Genomic DNA, 22,700 nt, shown 5'->3' on the forward strand with positions numbered 1-22,700 from the left:
TATGAGCATTGATCTCGTTTCTGCATCTTAAAGAGACATACTGCTAAAGAGGTTCATGACGCGCTGGCTAGAGTATGACCGGCAATGCACACCGTTCAGCTTGGCAGAAATCTGTTCCGAATTTGGCCCTTGAAATGCAGAAAGCCAGGATCAATTCGCACACGCTCCAAGGCGCGTGGCGGAGATAGTGTATCCCCACCCTGAAAGCGTCGCATTGGTATCGAGCAAGGAAGTGTATCGTTGTCGAAGCGCCCTACTGACGCTAGCTTAGTGGTGGTCGCGAGCTCTGCGCGTTCCCGGCGCGAGCGCACGAGCTAAACGACTCTTCAGTGCAACGGCGGTCGTAGAACGCCGCGGAAGAGGCTGGCAACCAAAGCGGCGTGATCGGGGCATGCAGAGCGTTCACCAGATCATCACCAACGCGCTGAAGAAACTGACGTATGCAAAGTATATTACTGATAAGGTACGCCATTTCGCCCTACATTTCTCGACTCTTGGGTTGTGCGCGACTCTACCTAAAAAGCAAGCGTTATAACATTGAGGCACTTGGAGCGCTCTGTCGGTTGTTCAAAGTACTGCATCTACCGGTAGTGTCTGTGCGTGCGCCTTGTAGGTCTTTGCTTTCTACCTGGGACAGCGCTGTCGCATCGGTAGTATACCTCTTCCCAGCAACCCGTCCATGCTTGAGAGAGCCACGCAGGCACGCTGAAAAAAACAAGGTGGACGTCAGTGATGCCGATGTAATTTGGAAAGAAAGCGGATATGATGTGCTCAGATGCAGTGCTCTTTAGCTTTATGAGCCGCGCGTAGCGACTGCCTGCCTGACGAGGCCAATGGCTTAACTTGCCGTACAACTGTACCGTTACGGCATATTTCGTTCAGCGCGGCCACCGAACACTTATCGTATGAGTCATGCACTGCATGTACTCCATAGACGCTGAGGTCATCAACTTTTGCTGTGCAGTGCGCACCACGGCAGCATCCACACGGCACTGTCTCCTATTTTCCTTCCTCCTCGAGCTCAACAGCGCAAAGATTTTTCTTGTTTCTCGTTTACGTAAGTTGTCGCTGCAAATATATGGCCAGTAGACCTGGAATATATTGACGGAAATTTAGAGGCACCTCACGCAGCAAGCGACGAAACGTACATTGTGTGTTTCATGTCGTTCATGCAAGCAATGCGACCGAGTCAAATGTCAGCTGGCGAGAACTTGCCCCCGTGGTTTGTATGCTGCTGAATTTATTCAGTGCCGGTAGGAGAGGGAACAAGCTTGAGGAGCGTTCTGAAAGCACGTGTGAAGGCGCTGTCGGCGAGCATGCGCAGTGACTGCAACCACTTGATCATGCGATTTAGGTGTGAGACATTAAGTGTACGCAGTTTCTCTTCTGCGTGCTTCGTGCTAAAAAGCTTAGTGCTTATTATAAATTTCATTCCCTGCAATTGTAAGAGATCCCGAAAATGCTAACGCTTTTGCACTCCGTACTGATGCTAACATGAATCTCCGATTGTTGTTGTTGTTGTTGTTGTTGTTGTTGTTGTTGTTGTTGTTGTTGTTGGTGTTGTTGTTGTTGTTGTTGTTGTTGTTGTTGTTGTTGTTGTTGTTGTTGTTGTTGTTGTTGTTGTTGTTGTTGTTGTTGTTGTTGTTGTTGTTGTTGTTGTTGTTGTTTAACATTGGCATATGTACTTGGGGACACACAGAGTGGCATTTCTCAAACCTTTCCACCACAAGCAATAAGGGAACGGCACACATTGCCCCCCAAGCGAAATAGCAGGCATAGACAAATCTAGTCGTCGCAGACATGCGATGATGGGGTATATTGCAAAAAAAGAACGTAACACAGGGTATAACAGCGATAACAAGCGTAAACGTCTCTCGCAAAAAGGCGCACTTCGAGAATGGCGTAAGGTTGATGTGCATATGTTGTCCTCTTAAAGGGTGGATTCACTCAAAATTTATTTGCATCTGTCGCTGCCCCATGCATGCTCTCTTGTCTTGCTCTAGCGGCCACGACGAAGTGATACTTAAAAAGCAAGCAGAAAGGGCAATCAGGAAAACAGCTACAGGCTCACAATGCTTCGTTTGCGCACATTGAGGAGAGCAGCAGATGCTCCCGAGACAAGCGGTGGAATTTTCGGTGGCTTCACATGTTAGCTCCTCCGGGTAGCGGCGATGCGCCATCCAGCAATTTTAGTGGAGGTCATTGGCTACAACAGCATACGTATCCACAATTTGCTATATCAAGTGCACTTCCCAGAAGCGGGAGCATGACAACGGTGTGTCATAGTTTCATAGACAACGGTGGTCAGAGTGTCATAACGTAAAACAAACAAAAGACCCGCGGCGGTAGCCAAGTGGCTATGCTGTTGCACTGCTGACCTCGAGGACGCGGGTTCATCTCCGGCAGCGACGACCGCATTCCGATGGCGGCGGAATGCAAAGAGCTAGTGCGTACGATGCTTCGGGTGCCCGTTCATGAACCAACCACACGTGGAAAAAAAACCCCGCCCACGCGTGTGTGATAATCGAGTCGTGGTTGCGGCTCGTAAAATCAGAAATGTTAATTACCCTCTAAAGCACTACCACGAGTGCTTTATCCGAGAAGATCAGCTGATATTCTTGAATTTGGTGAAGCAGCGCACTTGGAAAAAAAGACGTCCGCACAAACATGAATGATGAGGACATACACAGGCGCTGAACACTCACAACAAACAACAACAGCACCTAATTTGTTCGCCTGGCCATACAAAGCTTTCGGTGTTGAGTGCTGTGCCCACAGTCGGATGCCAGGCCAATTGGCCAGCACAGCCACACGGATGCAGATGCAGTAAATTGTGTGATGGTCGCAAGTCACTACTTTTGACTGAACACGTTAGACAACGATGACACACACGTCGCAAACGCCGCGACACCAGAATTCCGATAAACGTGGAAAAGCAAAGCCGTAGCATGTGAGGGGGGCGTGTGTGGTGTGTGTGTGGGGGCGTGTGTGTGAGGGGGGCGTGCACGCCTACGCTCGCTGCCAGACGGGGAAGTATAGTCAGAGAAAGTAGGCGATGCCAATCATGCCCATCCAGCTTCAGTGTCATTGTTTGGTATCCGCGCGCGCCTTTTGAGAATGCCTTGTGAAAAGGGCGGTATTTTTACTACTACTAATCCGGCTACGACCGATGGATTCTTTTTCGTGGGATCGCCATCGGGTCCCAATTACGGTGTTTGGAGCATTCAAGCGAATAGGCCCACAGCGTCACGGGGCACCAAGTTTTCTTAGTACGTGTAGGGCAGCCCACTGTACGGCAGACATGCCGGTAATAAACAATGGTTTCTTGGGAACATACTCGGGGGGGGGGGGGGGCAGCTTGCGTGGCGGCTTCTTGCAGGAGAAAAGGGGAGGACATCAAGGCCGATACTCGGGACCTAACGTAGGGGAGAGGCAGAGGACATGTGTCTTCGCGCAAATCTATCCTCTTGCCTGTTGTAAAGCGTGCCACTGTTTCCACCAATGCCGTATCTGTCACGTAAGTTTTTGTGCTATTTGTTTTACTTGTGTGAATCCGCATGTGTGATTGGCGGGTTTGAGAATATTTTTTGCAACTGAGGGTTTAAAAGGTCATGTTTTCGTTCTGTGAGAGAGCGCACGTTCGGACTTGGACCCGCACAGACACCTTGGCGTTTGATTAAAGCGTATCTTTACCGGAAAATGGCTCTTCCTTCGCGTTCCACCGTGCACTCGAGTCACCGAGGTGCGCCGACTTCGGAACTTAAACACTTTCCCTTTTTAATGAAGCTAGGAGAGGATAAAAGGGAAATGAAATTAACTGACCCAGTCCCACCAAAATTTTGGAAATCCACTTTGGTGTCACGGTGTTTCACTGCACACACAATCATAACGTCATTCCTCTTTTCTTCTTTATATTTCCCTTTCCCTAATCCCCAGTGTAGAATAGCAAACTGAACGCTCGTCTGGTTCGCCTCCCTGCCTTTCCTCTCTTCGCTATCTGTCGACACAAACGAAAACACCTCCTCACTCGCAGGTCGAGATCATGGCGGCTACTCAAAAGGGAGTCGCCCAATTCGAACTTCTGCTGGGAAAGGAGCACTGTGACCTGCACGGCACCTTGCACAACGGCACGACAATCGCTCTCGTGGACCTGTACACGTGGGCGACGGCTTGCACGTTGTACGATGAAGGGACGCCTTTCACGAGCCTGAACATCAAGGCCAGGTATGAAGCATCAAGTTTTTTTTTATTTTCCGTTTATTCGACGTCCCAAAGCCACACTAAAGGGCTATGAGAGACGCCATAGTGGAGAGCTCCGGGTTAATTTTGACCACCTGCGTTCGTTAACTTTGCACCCATTGATGGTACACGTGCTTTTTTTACATACCGCCTCCATCCAAATGTGGCCTCCGAGGCCGGGGATCACGCGTCCTCGGCAACACGACTTCGTCCTCGGCAACACAACGCCTCTGAAGTAAACGCCATATCCAGTGCGTAGGCTGGCAGCGGCTGTATTGTTTTCCATATGCCTTTTACTACTCATAGTTGCATACAGAAGGAGGTCCCAGGGAGAGTTATCAGAAGCCTACCCCCGGTCAAAGAGTAACAATCTGAATTAGCACCTCCTGTATGCGTAGTAGAATATAGCTAGCATGGTAAAACCGCGATGATTTGCAGCCACACTACCTCTTCGAGAGTGAACATCAGATTCACGGATATCAGCACGCAGGGTAGCACGCAGATGTAGACTTGAAGTGATCAACAGCTGTCGAACAAAAAACGTTTCTGCCTGAGGCCGACATTCCTTCTCCAAAGGTTCCTCAGACAAGTGCCCTTGTCGAAGAAGTTTCGACAAGTCCCCTGAATTTTCAAAATGTTCTAGCATCAGACATTCTTGTTCGACCAGTACTTGTTAAACTTACGCAGACGAAGATGAACCAACAGCTGTTTGCAAACAAAAAACTTGGAGGGCTACTGAGATTTTTTCCCACCGTAGTAGCCCACTGAAGTGTGGTAGGCAAGGAATGCTATAACAAACCGCAGCACGGCACGAGCACAGAGAAGCCTGCAGATATCCGACACCTTACCTTTTTTTTTTTTTTTGCAGCTGACCACACTTTTGGCGATCATTTTTGCCGCGTAATACACGATAAATTATACATACATGCGCTTGAGGCATGAAGGTAAATGGTATAACAGTAATGCTAAAATACTCCAATTATCATGCACGAAAAATACAGCAGGTTAGAAATGACTCACGATGACCTGAGGAGGACGCCGTGATATGTTGTTGATAACATATGATAATGACTGACACTGTTTGACATCCACGAAATGCGGTTCGGCTTCTAAGGGCACATTAGTGAAGGTCTCCAGATTCATTCATGGTGTACAACGTATACAGAAATCACACTCGTTTTTGCATTCTGGTCCGATCGGAATGCCGCAGCAGGGTTTCGACAGGCGGCCAGAGCACACCACGAACCATACTCTGTTTTATACCTAGTGCGCAGCGCTGTTGAAGCTAGGCAAGAAATTCGGTAATCAAAATGTATAACTCCGCGCGTTTCGCAGTCACATATGTACGCGCCAGACCAGTGCGAGCCTGCGCGCGAGGCTGCAATATGCAAGCGGGAAATCTGAAAAGAAAACAACGCAAAGCAACGTGATGTGAAACAACGTATAAACCACCGTATAACACGGTTTGCCTATTTTTATGGTTTAAAACCTGTTTTATTGATTACTGTGCGACAATATAGAACGATTTCAGGTAACTAGTGGTGAACACACAACTAGTTCTTGGTGCGAACACAGCTATACTGCAAGAAGTCTTCTTTGCCTGCACAGTGTTGCACGCAAGGTGTGAAAAGGAATACAGACACCGCATATGCTTGAGCATGTGCCTACATGGAGGCTCCCTAACCACAGACGAGTCAGTGTAGGAAACGAAAGATACTAAGGAAACAACTTAGCTATAGATATATGTTCACCACTCTTAGGTAGATTTCCGAATTATACTAGCACATATTCAGTGGTGTTATTAATCCCAGTAATGGGAATCCCTCTTTAAAAAAATAAGTGTATTGAGCACGCAAGAATTCTACACGTTTCTTTCTAAATTGTCTTTAATATTTCCTTCATGTTAAGCAAAAAAAAGAAGCAACGTGGTCTATTTGAATTTTAAAGCCTCTTATTTTCCATACTTTTGACGCTCGACCATGGTAATCTAGATATTGGATATGTTTTCTTGGACACACGTGAGAAAAGGAGGTTAGTGTAACAGAATGGACAACTAGGCTAGTTGGTTTACTTCCATTTTTAATCTGTGAAAGCTCACAATAACGAGGACGAAATGAGTGGACAGGACGAGCCGCCTCGTCCTGTGTCCACTCTCCGTTCTCATCTTTGCGCGCTTTGGCAGTTTCAAGATGCAAGGCCGAAGGTGGAAGGCAACATGGCGACACGAACACCAGTTTTAATTAGCTCCTTCGTTTCTGAACTAAGCGCACATGTATTGCCCGTCACAGCACTTGAATAGTAGTCGTCTCAGTTACGATACGAACGCTACACCAACATCACTATGTAGCATGTATTGTTCTTAAAAAGGGAGCGTTACAGCACGAGAACAGTCACATGCGCGACGTGAGCACATTCGTGCCTTTGATGCATTACACATGATCTACTGTCCCATCCATTCTTGCTGGCAAACTAACCGCCTCCTAACAATGCAGCTACCCGGGAAGGACTTTTTCGTAGCTACAGTAACCTGCAGTATAGCTTCAAGGAAAAAAAACGAAACGCAGAGAACTTTGATCAAGTTTGAAACATTCTTAGACATCACAGTTGGTTTCATGGTCGACGTTGTCGCTTCATCATTTTATGCTCGTACCATTACTGCGCGCTCTATGAATACCCTTAAGTATGCACTAACAATAAGAGGTACCCTGACAGTTTCTACTTTGGTGCCTCCTGATAGTCCATAAAACGTCTGTGCCCGTTTAGGTTATAAGCACGTGCGATGAACAAGAGTAAGCTTGAACTCGTCACAGCTTGAGTTATTTTTCGTAGGTTTCTGGCCCCAGCGATGCTCGGAAACATCATCGTAATGAACTCTCGAGTGACCCAGCCCGGTGGAAGGATTGCTTTCGCAGAAATGGACATTCTCGACAAGACCACGAAGCGGATTCTTATCCAAGGAACTCACACTTTGTTAAACCTTTCCAGATGAACTCACTGAAGTTTTCGACGTAATGTTCGATGAGCGCACAATTTAAAACTGCAAGAAATAAATTTTTGTTCCAAAATTGGATCGCTGGGCCTTGCCCGAGTCATACCGATCAAGCAATATGGAGCAGCGGATGTGGCCGCAAGCAAAAATAAACATTAATAATAATCTGGACACAATAATTGCATGTAATTTTTCTCATCTGTACGTATCATCATCACCACGAGCCGCTACCTTTTTGACGTCGTGCCTCGTAATCCTTGAGAATAAAGTAGTTTCTCGGAAGTTCTGCAGGTTCCTTGTCGTTCCCCAAGTCATGTCTACCGTTTCTCCATGAAGGTCCGCTCGGGTCGTCGCATAAGTCCCCCAGTTTGCTGCAATATCCAGTCAAGAAGAAGCCTGTAGAACTGATGCCGCCGTCTTTGGGTGACCTTCTTCCGTTTGGACCATCTGCAGCCATCAGTGAAACCCCCAAACGTTCGCTGGCTTACGCGGTGAAGACGTCAAAGACTGGCTCGAGAACTACGATCGAGTCAGCGACTACAATAGGGTGGAAAATTCTCGTAAACTCCGCAACAGCCCTTCCTACTTCTCCAACGCCGCTAAAGCTTGCTTCTTGAGCCACGAGTCTGACAAGGAGAAAACGACATTTGCGAGCCCGGGCGGGTTCTACGAATTCAACGTGGTGCCTTTCGGACTGTGCACCGTGTCTGCGACATTCGAGCACGTGGTAGAGAGTGTATTACCTGGTCTCGCATGGAAGCCGTGCCTTTGCTATCTTCTTTGTATAGTTAGTTGTTCGCCTGTAACATTCTCACAGCACCTCAGCCGCCTTGCTGAAGTTCTAACCTGTCGTGACAAGGCTGGACTGCAACTGAACACAAAAAATGCCACTTCGTGAGCAAAGCCATTGAGGCTCTGGGACACGTAGCCACGTAGTTAGTAAAGAAGTAATTCAACTGGATAAGGAGAAGATTGCTGCAGTCCACAACTTTCCCCTCCCAGAACGTTGTATGGGTCTTGCCCACTGCCGCCACTTCACCCAAGTAACACGCACATCCCCCAGGACGCTCGCAAGCGTCGCTACGACTCGACTCACAGTAGTGTGACATCCTGCGCTGGCGATGAAATATTACTCTGGACACCTGTGTGTGTGCGCAGTTTATGCGAAAATCCCGCATTCAGTTTCTTACATCTTACCGGATTTTTGTGCGAACTTCACCTGATGATAATCGCAACTCGCCTCTTTGTACTCCCTCCGATCTTCGTTGTCACCAGACAGAGATTGTTCACGTGTCTCATTTGAAACCTTATGTGCGACCCATTTCATAGTACTCTTCTACAGCCAGGCTGGCCACTTCCGCCCAGATGGGGGCAATTAGCTTCCGACAGACGTCTATATGCTCAAATATTCCGAGCCACGATGACAAAGTCCCGGCTTCTAGTGAGTATGATATGTACAGATGACGAAGCTGGGATGCAACTATGATGCTCACAATTATAATAATAATCAATCGATCAAAGGTGTCGGATATTAGGACAATTATAATATTGTTTCAAACTTAATAATATACGAAAATTGGACGCCTTCTTTCTAAGCATTAAAAATAGATATATTTAGAGCCTGAATATTAATCTTAGTTATAATATTACCGCTACGGACATGCAGTCGCAATTATCTCGAAAAATAACAAAACATATAAGTTTTACGTGGTGCATGGAGTCATGCTTACGACAAGTATTCCCTCAAAATTGGTAATAAATAGTGCACACTAGTGCCGCAATGATGTTAACGCTTGGTTTTATTTTGAATGCGTCAACCAGTGCGTTCATCCGAAGCGCAAACTGGAACCTAATTAGGCCATACGAAAGAGTGCGCGCTTTGGCTCAATGCCATTTTTGTTAATGCGTTGTTTTAATAAGCGTTTGTGCTTTAGTAAAAAATGCGAGGCGCTTACATTCAGCAAAAAAAATTCGTTAATGTAAGCTAAGTTAATATTAGAATACATTATTAATCCAAAGCTTGCAGTTGGCATTTATAACTTATCTGGGACACGAAGCGACTACCAAGTTAAGTTTTCAAGAGGATCCCTCATTTCTTTCATTAATTATTATTCTTTATCATCTTTTAAAGGAACACTGACGCATCCTTGAATGAAGGTCCTAGACCTCTAAAGCTCAGAGAAAAAAAAATTGCGGCACAACCCATCTCACGATGACTCCATTTTATGCGTCAGCACTGAACCAATATAGCGTCTGAACGTATTGCCACCGTCGAAAGGAGTTCTCTATGAGTCGTGTACTTTAGCAGTATTCCTCTTTCGCGTTTCCGTGGAAACATGCGAGGCCATCTAGCGCCGCCGCCACCACGTAGCCTGCACGTTGCATCCAAAATGCATGTCGACCCAGGGCGTGCGAACGCTGGGAAACGCGTCATGCGGCAACCGGACTCATCTCTAGCGCTTCTTTCTGAACACGCTGCGTCATCTAGCGGCACTGCCGAGCAATCTGCACGTAGCCTCCGAAGCGAGAATCGTGGCCCGCCGGTGCCTGCGAACGCTGAGAATGGTTCTCTCACTTGCCGCTCTCAGTGGCACAAACTCAGTGATCCATGTTGGCGAGAGGTTCATTCAAGAGCGGCACGTACCTGTAGTCAATACATGGTGCAGCTCGCTAGAGCTTTGCCGTGAAAGGTGTTCACTGAAGTGCTGCAAATACCCAGTGCATTTGGGACGCAGCCTGCTAATACGTCGGGTTGCTGTCCTTGAGGAGTGCTTGCGACGAGGGTTTGATTCTGCTCAGCATCGTAGAAGTTTAACGGATCGTTTTCTTCACTGGAGAACGCAACATTTGCAGTGGCACATACCCAGTTAACCTAGTCGGCATCAAACGCGTTCGTCGAAGAGCGGCAGACACCTACTGACACATGCCGAATGAGCCAAGCTGGTATCGAAGAGCTACATTGGAAACCAGCACCAACCAAGTGACGTATACCTGGAGCTACAAGCCGGTGCCAATCGGTTTCTTCGAATAGTGGTACTTACCCAGTCCCGCCTCTACACTTATCCGTATCGGCGTGAGACAGCTTCGTTGAAGAGCGGCACGCATGTACACATTTCCACGTACGCACTGTCCCAAGTTGGTCCAGTGGTCGGTTTCGAGCCCTGTTACTTCAGCACAGCAGCATTTGTAGTGATGCCTGTTAACACGTAGGGTTGCTCTCCTTGATAAGCGGTAGACCCTAGTAACGAGGGTCAGATGCCGTTCATCGTCGAAGAAATAAGGGATATTTTTCGTCGTGGTATAGTGCACACAACGACCGGCACATATCCAGTGATTCAAGTTGGCACCAAAGAGGTTCATAGAAAACTAGCACGTACCGAATGACACATACCCTTGTGCTCCGATTCGGTGTCGAAGAGTTTATTCTAATAGCGGTGCCAACCACTCCCGCATCTACAGTGATCTTAGTCGGCGTGAAAAGTGAACGAAGTTCGTCCGGTGGCTGGTTTAGAACGTTGTTACCTGATCCCAGCAGCCCAATGCGCTAACCATTTGACAACGGACTACCCAGCGACCCAGGTAGGTGTCAGAACGATTAGACGCAAACGTGCATAGAGATATAGATACAGACGTCGATAGATAACTCCTGAAAAGAGCGTAAAGTGCTCTAAGAATCCGAACGCATTAAAATATTGCAACTCACCTCACGATGACTGTCGATGGTAACGCGATTAGCACCTGAGCAATCTAGCAACACACTGTATTTGTGAAGTAAAGTTCTTTTATCTGTATGCAGATGAGTCGGCGCGAGGCTCTCGCTACAAGCGACAGTCCGGAAAGGGCACGATGTCCGTCCAGTCCGTAACGATCAAAGGCTCTACGTACGGCAGGGTTCGTCGACTCTCGGGCACGGCGCAAAGAAGGCTCCGGAACTATATGGCCAACAAACGCGGGTTTATTCTCCCAAGGTACAGAACAGTGGGACAGTCATGGCGCTTGCAGACAACGCCTCACCGCAAGAACGATCGAGTACGCGCGACCGATGCGCTAGGTCTAACCGGATAGTGTTCCACAAAGCGCGAGAACGAGAAACCGCGGGAGCAGGGGTCTCACGTAACCAACTCCTTGCATGCTTGTGAGCATCTGCCGCGGCAATGAAGCATTCAGCGGAAGACAGCACGGATAGAGAGGGCGCCTGAGGGCCGCCATTCGGACGAGACGCTCATTTGAGGCATCGCCAGCCGTGTGTGCGCAGGCGCGAGTAAGAGCCGGCGTGAAAGAGAAAATCGGGGGGCTTTTGCTCCTTGAATATATGACTATGCCTGTGCACTACGCAGGAGGTTTCTGAGCGCGTGTTGTATGCGCTTGTACCCTAGACATGCCGGCATCGCGGAGTGCGATCGAGTTTGTTTACGCTCCGCTGCCTGCCTGCGCGTTGAGCCAATGGGCAGCCTTGGTAATCGCTTTGTCTCAAGGGGCAAAGTTCTGACTGGTCTTGTATAAGTCGTGGGTCGCTTTTTTTTTGTCGCTACGATGGATTGGATTTTTTACAATCACTGCTCCAGGAGGGCTCATGTGACCGGTAAACAGAGGCCTCAGGAGAGCACCTGAAGTTATAATAAAGCAAGCGGCGCAGGATCCACAGAGCACACAAGGGGTAGCGGCGGGATCGAAGCTGGAAGCAGGGCGGCCTGTGGGTGGGGCCGCGGAGGCCGATACCGTTTGCGTGAGAATTAGCTCCCGTGCTAACCGTGTCCAGCATGTGGCCACTGGTGCAAGAGCCACGGCACCAGTGGCCACATGGATTACACAAACAACATACACTGTAAACGGAAATAACTCCGAGGTGGGAGTATACTGCTCGTCATATAGTGACCCCCCGGTTCGGAGTTTTTTTTGCTCCGTATGATCGGAGTAGAATTTTTACTCCGTACGAGCGGAATTTTCGCGTGGAATTATGGGAGTTTTTTTCTGTATTTTCTTTATTTTTTGCTTTGCTATTGACGGAGTTTTTTCGAGGTGCAACGGGAGTATAAAAAGAGCCATCGCGTGAGTTTGCGCGAACATGTTTACATGCAGAGGCTCCTGGTCAAATTTCGAAATATGCACACGAGACCGCGTCGAATTCGACGGAACAAGTCAATGAAAGCACATATATCATGACATACATAAACATTTCAGAAACGCCCAATGCAGAAATTTGAAAGACATCACACGTACACGCGATACTCAAGAAGCAACGGTGACACTATATATAGCCACGATATTGTGTGCCTCGAAACCGCCTAGGGAGCAGCTGTGCTGTTTTCAGAATTACGACTCACATGCTCGTTCATACGAGATCTCTCTCTCTGAAATTAACAGAATACCTTAAGCAACACAAAACTGTTAATTCAAAATAGTGAGAGAAAAAAAGTTAATTTCGTAATTTTTCAAAATTATCATGCCATTCTGTGAGTGCTGAAGCGACTTCGCACACTGCCGGCGTTCGCGGCCAAAAAGTAGTGCGTTAGTTACAGTAAGCAAGAAAAATGTAAGTGCATGTGTTGCATAGCAAAATTAAATTTTTGCGATATAGTGGTAGCGTAGCAAGAAATTATTACGTTTGAGCATGACCCGCAGCAGCCGACATAACACCGAGAAATGCACAGTCATACATTTTATACACCGCACTACTTGCTCTGCGTCCGAGCAATCTGTCTCGGTTGCGACAAGGAGCTACATCGCTGATCTGTCGAGTGAATCCCTAAACTCGGAGCCAGCAGGCATGCGTCTAAATCAGTGTCTCGGATAGAGCGTAATGTTAATGCAATATAGGAAGCAATGACGTGACCAAAACATATATACGCGATAACAATTCGATTCACATCGCTCAATAAGAAGCTTTATTTACAGTACGCATACTTATGTCCTACCTTTTTTCTTCGGGTGAGAATATCCATTCACAGATACATAAAAACAGTTGCTTGCACTCCGGTCTTTCTCACTGGCAACACAGCACCGCAACGAACTTGGGTTACGCCATTCAGGCGCGACTAGCACGGATGTCGTCGCTCGAACAGTGGCTACTGTTGCCATTGCTACGCGGTCCTTTCAAACACTACACTGGACGTTGTCAGCATGTACTCAAAAGGACATAGAAGTCGCATTTCACGTACTGAAGAACACAAGACAGGGTGACGCAGCACGAAAACACAGCCAGAACGTGAGCCGATATCACGAGCCAGTGAGCAGCTTCGAGGTATACCTAAGCCTTTTTCCGCACTTGAAAACGTGGTTCTTGCAATCATCGTTGTCAGCAAAGCGATCACAGCTAATGTACTTGATGCTAAGATACAGTCAGCTTCAGGCATGCCTATAACACTTTCTCGAAGGAAATACGGGAAACAAATTGACGAAACGCTGTCACGGAACGACACTTCACAGACTTAAACAAACCGTCAGCCATGAGCACTGCCCGCTCCGCCGAACGCGCCCGGTCGCTGGCGAGGCGCACAGCCTCATGGGAAGCGCCACGTGACCAACCTGTATCGGCGGAGGGGAGTTTTTTAAAACTCCCTGTCGGTGTTTCACGGGAGAACAAGATTTTTAAGCGGAGTAAAATCGCGTCATGTCGCCTTAATACTCCCGCAGCTAGCCAGCGGAGTGAAACGAGGGGATGGCGCTGTTTTGCTCCCATACATCGGAGTAAATATTTGAGAGGGGAGGTTTTAGGGCACATCACCTCTTAAAAACTCCCAGGTGGGTTTATTTTCGTTTACAGTGTATGTTGCCTTGAATCATTCCCGAAATCGCATGCCACTATGAGCGACGTCACAGCACAGCCATGCACGAAGGTGCACTTACGATATGCGTCGATTCTCCGGCTGGGAGCGCGGTGCCCACGAGAAGGGCAAACGGCCTTCGGTGTGAAATTCCAGCTCTTTCCACAGGGCGTAGCGATGTAATAATTAGCAGACGCGATTGCAGGCGCGCAATGTATGCATGGCGCTTGTAAGCACAAAATGGGCAGAACTGGTGAAGGACCTTTTAAAATTAAAATTTAAGTATAGGGTTTTATGCACCAAAACACGACCTGAATAATAGGCACGCCGTACTCAAGAACAACAGAATAATTTGGACTACCTGAGGTTCTTTAATGTGCACCTAAATCTAAGTACCCGGGTGCTTTCTCATTTCGCCCCCATCGAATAGTTCCCGACTTTCTTGCCTGTGTTCTTCTTTCTTATGTATTACTGTTTTACCTCAACAAACGTTATACCAAGCACATCTCGCGGAGTCCTTCAGCATCCTGCTGTTGCTCAAGGTTAAGAGCTGGTGTGCAGTGAATTGCTCACCTTCTTTTCTGTGTTCTTATATATGTGCTACTGCTCTGCCACAACAAAGTCTGCCCAAACATGACCTGGTTCTCATCCCAGGAACCCCAATCAACACCAACTGGAAGCGGCTGGAGCCCAATTCACAAGGTTTTTACAGCACGAACAAAGAGAATGTAGAAGTATTTCGATGAGATATCAGTAAACATGCTCTTAAATTGCACAAACTTCACGAAACAGAAGAGCGAGAAAGGAAGACGCACACTAAGCGTTATGTGTGGTGTAGCGCTTCGTGCGTGTCTCCCTTCTTCGTTGTTTTTTCTTTTGCAGCGAAGCTGTTAAGGGCTAGTTCTTCCAGGATCGTGTCCGTGTCGATACACAAAATTCCGAAGATAATACAATGCCCGGCCGACCCGCGGCGGAGGTGCAGTTCGCCATTAAGGTTCCGACACGCACATCTTCGTTGGTCATCCTTCTTCAAAGACTGGAAGGGCACTGAGTTTTTTGGTTTCTTGAAGTTAGCGCTACGTAAGAACATGCTGGGTTGAAGCTAACTAGCCTAGTCTTCCGTTCTGTTATGAGATGTCAAGTGTACGCACAACTTTCTCAATACTGAAGAGAGCCACAGCCGTCATTCCACTAGCACGGATATTGGCCGAGTCATGCAAGTACCTCAAGAAACTGTTTCTAGAATTTTTTCGTGTTCCGATGCGCCTCTGAACAAGCATGGACGACGTTGGCCAGAAGTGTTCCGACAGTTTGCCCTGAAATATCACTAGCCCAAAAGCGTACAGGTGACTCGGAAAAACGCGGAGCCTTCCAACAGTAAAAACGTTAAGAACCTGGTTGTCCAAAATATCATTCGAACCTGGTATAATGACACAGATCTTGGATTTGGTAAAATAAAAGAGAAACAGTAAATTAGTATGTTACAAAAAAGACATGTGTCCGCATCTTTGACGAAATTTCTCTAATACTAAAGCTGCAATATTACTCTAAACATAACATCTTTATTACGTTCACGGCAGCACTGAAAGGTCTGGCCTTTTATTATGGCATTTCATTCTGGAACCGTTTTAAGTTTACTGAGAGAACTAGTGAGCAACCTGAAGGACTGCGGTCTCTATTTAGAGACACTGCCCTGCAATCAAGCTAGCAACATATACAGAGTGTTTCAGCGAACAATTTCAAAAATCTTTAAAAGTTGCTTGCGGCAGATATGACAATGCTAGTTCATGAGCTGGTCCACTCGAAGCGGCGGGCAATACTTGCACAAAAAATTGAGATGAAAAATCAACTAATTAATAAAAATTCACTAATTAGGTTTCTGATAATTACATTATGACCCATATTGCAATTTACAATTTCTAGCTGTGCCGTTCGCAAGGCGGATCCGCTTGGAACGAATTTTCAAGATGACACCAGTTTCGAGATATAACTTCCCTAACTTTGCTGATAAATGGATTGGCGTTCCAGTTAATTCGTTAACAAAACGTCGTTTCATGCACTAAAGCACACAAGTACCTGGAACACCAATGCATTTCTCCGCAAAGTTCGGGAATTTGTATCTCGAAACTGGCGTAGTACTGAGAATTCGTTCCAAGTGGATCTGCCTTGCGAAGTCGACTGCTAGAATTTGTAAATTGCAATATGGGTCATAAAATAATTAGCTAACAAAGTTAATTCGTAAATTCTTGTTAATTCGTCGATTTGGCATTTCAGTTTTTTATGCAAGTAGTGTCCGCCGCTTCGAGTAGACCGGGTCATAAACTAGAATTGAGCTATCTGCGGCAGGCAACCTTTAAAAATGTTTTAAAGTGTTCGCTGAAACACCCTGTATGAAGCTGGGACAGCGCTTGGAATGATCCCACTGGATGCTTGTTTTTAAATAGATGGGGGAAAATACACTTCATTTTTTAACCACCACGGCGGAAGTGAAACAGGCGTTGCGCGTGGGTACGTGGGTCAATACCAAAGATAGTGAAATGCCCGGTAGACCCGCGGCGGAGCTGCAGTTCGCTATTGTGGAAGGGCACTGAATTTTCACCAACATAAGCAATCGAAACCGAATATTCTCATGATATTCAAATTTCAGGCTTAAGACCTATTTGTCAATGACTAAACTAGTTTTCGTTTACAAAAAGTGTATTTCCGTAAGTACTAGTAGTTTCCCTTATGTTTTCCTTGGTGTCTTTATTTGTTGGCTTCTTATGATATGATTAATAACAATCAAGTCCCTCGGTTCCCATTCTTCTCCTTCACCCTAAAGTAACTCAGAGGCCCAAAGCATAAATAATCTTGCTTGTTTTCTAAGAGCGGAATCATTTTGCAAGCTGTCACGGAAATGACATCCACGCATCCTTAGTACGGCAGGTTATCAACTTAGCAGTTGATAAGAAGTATTTGCACTCTATGTATAACGCAGTCATGCCGAAGAGCTGCAGCAGGCAGCCAAAATACGTGACCTAGCTCTTACATGGCTGTCTATCTGTAGTTATTAGAAAAGTCTGTTGTACAACGAACAGTCTGAAACCATCTTCTCAAACCGTTTACCATTCTTCCAGTAATTCTGTACAAAATTTACTGTATTTTAGTTGCGTCAAAATGAGTGCGTCTACAAATAGATTTCATCAGCAAAACTTTCCTGAAGCAAAAGCACGTAAATATCGCATGCTGGCGCTTGTCGTGCAGAAATGCTTTAAAATTTCTCGGCCATACTCTCATATACTCTCCTTTCATGTGAGTGAGGATACAATTGAATGCAGCAGCATACATTTCAGAGTCCTTAAAAATTTCAGCCTATGGAGATACGCAGAGGTTCTCTCTATCTATGTAGCTTTCTGCCGCCTATATTGTGTGAACATAGCTCGAATAAGCACAGCAAGAGTTACGTTCTTTTGCGCGAAATATAAAATCGAGTTTCGCTTGGCTATCTTTACAGCTGAACAAACATTAGCTGCTACAACATTTTACAAGGTTAGTAATAGAACGCAGACATTCTCTGAACTTAGGGTTGAAATCAATAGTTTTCATTAGTCTTGCGAATAAAGTTAGCAAGCTAGCTACCTCAAAGTTAAAAGTAAGATTGTCACCCTTTGAGGCAGGTCAACTGTAGAGGAAGACAAGGTACATATTGTGCTCAAGGACACGAACACAAAATTTATGTCTTGCAAGATTCTTTGGAACTTTCTTTGCCATATTATTGTCAACCCATGCGCGCCTAAATTCAGTGGTCGAAATATATTCCAGATAGCTCGAAGTGGTGAAAGTCGTATACGTATTTGCTCTCCGATTAATTTATGACGCGGTTTGCAAATTCCTATTCGCGCGCTCGAACCCAACCGCAAGAACGTGTGCATAAGGCGACACCTAATATTTCCTCCTTTCCTTCACGTTCACCTGATATAAATTTTTCTCCACTGAAGTAGGAAGGAGAGTGCAAAAGAAGGTAACTCGCTCTTGACTTAGCGACGCTTCAAAGTAGTGGGCGAGCGTAGGTAACAATCTCGACAAATTCAGACCTGCAGCATGACGACCTTCCCTCATTTCTATTTAACAGGGATAGGCGGGCTAGTTGGTGGTCGATATTGGTATGCATCATGTAACCGCGCAACCAACAAAGGACAAAGAAGGAAACACACAGGACAGGCGCGGACAGGCTCTCTTCTAGCCGCTCAAAAATTGTCCAATTCAAGCTTAACGGGGGCTGGAAGTGCCGCGCCATCTCACGAACGCAGAGTAATACGCCTAGCTCGACTGGCTACACTACACAGCCTCTGAGATTACCACAGTGGCGCGGTGCCGTCAAGCTTGGAGACCATGCTTGTCGCGCTCTCATTGGGGCTGTTCGTGACTAGTGCACTCTAGTACGGTGTAGCTTGGGGTGATGGCGCGGCTGTGCTTTGCGTGATGCATTTAAAGCGGGCGCTTGAAGCGACATGGAGCTGGTCTCAAGTTATGTACAAATTGTAAAGCAAATCTGATAGCATTTCTATGTATTTTCTACGGTTTTCATGAATGGGGACAACTTTCCTTGGTGACTACTTTGTGCAAATGAGACCGTAAGCCTTTTGTCGCCAACTATTTTCGCTGATTGAGCTAGCTTACCGCACCTGGACGATTGAACGAACCATCAAAAGAATTCAACTATTCACTAAATGTCTCAAAAATAGTTATTCGTCAGGTTTACGTTGCTTCAAGTATAAGAACCTTTTGTGGTCCTCTGCTAATTTTTCTCCAACATAGCTGTAACTGGGACAAGAGACCACACAATGAGACCAGGGTGGTACGGCTATAGGAAGCAAGTAAGCAAGTGTCCATTATCATTGCAGTTAATATAACTAGCATTGTTGTTTTTATTTCAACTTATTTTGTTGTGATTACATAATAAGTGATATTCGAAACTATAACGTCAGAAAGACTGAAGAAGCCGTAAAAGAATGGACGCAGCCTGAAATCATTGAGAAAGAAACTTAGCATAGGACCAACCAAGATGTATGCACTGAAAGAGAAGCAGGGTACTATCATCAGCAACCTCGAAGATATAGTAAAAGCAGCGTAAGAATTCTATACCGGCCTGTACAGTAACCAGAGGAGTCAGGACGCCTCAATAAGAAACAGTAATGAAGAGGATGCGGGGGGGGGGGGCAGGAACTCCTCCTTTAATTAGCGATGAGGTCAGAAGGGCCTTGCAAGACATTAAACGAGGAAGAGCAGCAGGAGAAGATGAAACAACAGTCCATCTAATCAAAGATGGAGGATACCTAATGCTTGGAAAACTGACAGCTCCTTATACGAAGTGTCTCTCGACTGCAAGGGTCCCAGAAAACTGGAAGAATGCAAACACTATACTAATCCACAAAAATGGAAACGTTAAAGAATTGAAAAATTATAGGCCCATTAGTTTACTCCCAGTATTATATAAAACATTTATCACCATAATCTTCAGTAGAATAAGGGCAACACTAGACTGAAGTCACCCAAGGCAACAGGCTGGCTTCAGGAAGGGATAATCTCAATGAAAAACATCCATGTCATTAATCAGGTTAACGCAGAATCCGCATAGTACAATAAGCCTCGCTATATAGCTTTCATAAATTACGAAAACGCATTTGATTCAGTAGAAATACCTGCCCTAATAGAGGCACTACGTAATGTAGGAGTACAGACCACTTACGTGAGTACCTTGGAAAATATCTACAGAGGTTCCACAGCTACCTTAATTCTAGACAAGCAAAGCAGGAAGATACCTATAAACAAAGGGGCCACACAAGGACACACAATCTTTCCAATGCTTTTCACTGCGTGCTTAGAAGAAATATTCAAGCGATTAAACTGAGGAAAGCTTAGAAGTAAGGATCGACGGCGAATATCTCAGCAACCTTCGGTTTGCCGATGACAGTGTTCTATTCAGCAACCATGCAGACGAATTAGAACAAATAATTGAGGACCTTAACAGAGAAAGTGTGAGAGTGGGGTTGAAGATTAATATGCAGAAAACAAAGATAATCATGAACAGCCGGGCAAGGGAACAAGAGTTCAAGATCATCGGTCAGCCTCTAGAGTCGGTGAAGGAGTACGTTTACGTAGGTCAGTTAATCACAGGGAACCCTGATCATGAGAAGAAAATTTACAGAAGAATAAAAATGGGTCGGATCGCATACGACAGATATTGCCGGCTCCTGGCTGGAAGCTTACGGTTATCATTGAAAAGGAAGGTGTACAATCAGTGTATTTTACCAGTGCTGACATATGGGGCAGAGACTTGGATACTGACAAAGAAGCTTGACAACAAGTTAAGGACCACGCAAAGAGCCATGGAACTAAGACTGCTAGGCATAACGTTAAGAGACAGAAAAAGAGCGGTTTGGATTAGAGAGCAAACGGGTATAGCCAATATTCTAATTCACATTAGGAGAAAAAAATGGAGCTTGGCAGGTCATGTTGTGCGCCGATTAGATGACCGTTGGACCATTAGGGTCCAACGGCAGTCGAGCACCGCAGAAGACAAGGTGGAGCGATGAAATTAGGAAATTCGCGGGCGCTAGTTGGAATCTATTGGCGCTGGACAGGGGTAATTGTAGATCGCATGGAGAAGCCTTCCTCCTGCAGTAGACATAAAACAGGATGATGATGATGATGATGATGATGATGATGATGATGATGATGATGATGATGGTGATGATGATGATGTAATAATATTTTTAAGTAGTGTATCAGCAACCTCTACAGAATCAATATCTATGCGCGATCGAGCCTTGATGAGGACGTTCTCTTGATGCTCACCCAATGGTGAGGCGCAAGCAGTCGCGTCACGCATGGATGGACGTCTGCTGAGGACGTGACAGTTGCGCTCTTCGGCTGTTCAGCTTTGATTTTCTGTGTGAAAGTAGCCGGAATTAGTTACGCTCTGAAAAATCAGAAGCGCCAACTTTTTTTTCATTTCTCGAAACCACTATGAGCTCCTGCATAGGGCATGCTGTAGACCGTTCATTGCGACCACTCGCATGGCTCATTTGCCTTAGAAGGTAATTAGTCTAATCTGCATAATTATTTGTCTAAATACTGCATCGAATAATTTTCATATCTATACCTCTGCCATGAAAGCAACCCAGAGGAGATCTCTACTTATCTCAACTTTTCGCAATGTTTGAGTGCTTTCCAACGATTCCAGAAAGAGGGTTGTAGTGCCGAAAAAGAAAACACATAGCAAGCGAGACGGGACAGGCGCCTGTCCCGTCTCGCTTCCTATGTGTTGGCTTTTTTCGGCGCTACAACTGTCTCTTGGAAACATGAGCCAACTAGCCCCCCAACAAGTATTACTCAGTTAGCTTTGTAACGAATTTCGTCAAAAACCCGGAATATTCGGGAAACGTGAGCCTCTGCTGGTATCCCTTACAATTTCTCCCTTTAGTTACAAATATCTATCGAGTGAAGGGGAACCGACAGGAGCTCCAGCAGATATTAACCTACGCATGGAATGGGCTCTTCTATGACTCGATAGTCATGGCCGCTTCAGTCTTTGGTCTTTCGGTCGGTTTTTGATCTCAGGAAATCACCTAAGGATGATTTGTGAAACTACCGGGAGCACCTTCTCGGAACCCCAGAAAGAAATGATGAGTATTGCTACAAATAACACGCAGACGCAAGCATTACGGCATTGCGTAAATATACTTTTGTGAACAAGGTGTTTATATATTATATAACACCAGCAAACACTGCAGTGCGCTCATTGTGCAAGTTCTCATTGTCCCTGCCCATGCCTTCACAAGAAAACGCGAGAAGATGACCGACGATATTGTGGGAAGCAATTGCTAGCGAATATAAACAACGTGTGAAAAGCTGCAGAAGACGCTCTAACAGAGCCAGCTCATCTGGTTATGTTTACTGTATTCGGTGAATGTTAATAAAATTGGGAGGAATGTTACGTAAGAGCAACTGCTAACTTTTCGTAATTGTTGAATTACTTTCGGGTGGCAGTAAGGGGCCACTTTAGTCAGTCACATTTTCGTTGCGCTGATTCTCATTGTAATTGGTCATTTTTTCATTTTTTAATGCAACGTGCAGATGCCCGGCATGAAACGACTGAGTTTTCTGTCGTACACTTTTTATGTCGTCGCCTTGTTGTGCTCCTTAACCGGACTTTGACGTTGGCCAACGCACATTTTATTATAAAGGCGGAGGAGACTACTCAGGGCTAGTACGTACACACGTAGTCGCAGTGGACTGCGCGTGCTGTCACAATAATAAACAGGGAACGTCTCCAGCCTGAACATATTTTCCCAAGTTGTGTCGGGTGCAACATTAAAGTATTCTTTAACTGCGTAGTTTTCCCCAATCACGCAAAGCATAATGAAATATCCTTCACCGACTGCAGCTTCGTTGATGCGCAAAACCCTAAATACACATTGAAGGTAAAGTTCAATTTAATTTACTTCTATTACAATTTTATCCGAATGAATAATTCGGTGACCGACAAGCTAATACAATAATGCGTGGCACACCTTCACCCTTTGTATACCAGGTTTATAGAAAATTTCCTTATCTCGAACATTCAATCCTATAACGCCTATTTCCTAGCTGCAATAAACGTGGAAGCTTCCATTTACGATTTCTAGGTGTCACTACGAGTACCACAGAAAGCATTTCGTGTCCCG

The 22,700-nt window shown here is 45.9% G+C and overlaps 1 protein-coding gene across 1 annotated transcript; it reads left to right on the forward strand.

Annotated features, from left to right (window-relative positions):
• The first annotated feature begins 325 nt into the window (after window positions 1-325).
• Window positions 326-7,307, forward strand: LOC142557975 (acyl-coenzyme A thioesterase 13-like). The gene is made up of 3 exons (XM_075670152.1): window positions 326-463; window positions 4,034-4,224; window positions 7,069-7,307. Exons 1-3 carry the CDS (start codon window positions 392-394, stop codon window positions 7,226-7,228), a joined length of 423 nt encoding a protein of 140 aa, XP_075526267.1. The 5' UTR covers window positions 326-391; the 3' UTR covers window positions 7,229-7,307.
• The last annotated feature ends 15,393 nt before the right edge of the window (window positions 7,308-22,700 follow it).

Source organism: Dermacentor variabilis, chromosome 9 (genome assembly GCF_050947875.1).
Source record: "Dermacentor variabilis isolate Ectoservices chromosome 9, ASM5094787v1, whole genome shotgun sequence".
Taxonomy (NCBI): Eukaryota; Metazoa; Arthropoda; class Arachnida; order Ixodida; family Ixodidae; genus Dermacentor; species Dermacentor variabilis.

Bases quoted from the DNA above. Each gene is read 5' to 3' on its own strand.
- LOC142557975 (XM_075670152.1), top strand. From the start codon at position 392: ATGCAGAGCGTTCACCAGATCATCACCAACGCGCTGAAGAAACTGACG. The intron at 464-4,033 runs GTACGCCATTTC...CCTCACTCGCAG, and splicing joins CAAAGTATATTACTGATAAG to GTCGAGATCATGGCGGCTAC. The intron at 4,225-7,068 runs GTATGAAGCATC...TATTTTTCGTAG, and splicing joins AGCCTGAACATCAAGGCCAG to GTTTCTGGCCCCAGCGATGC.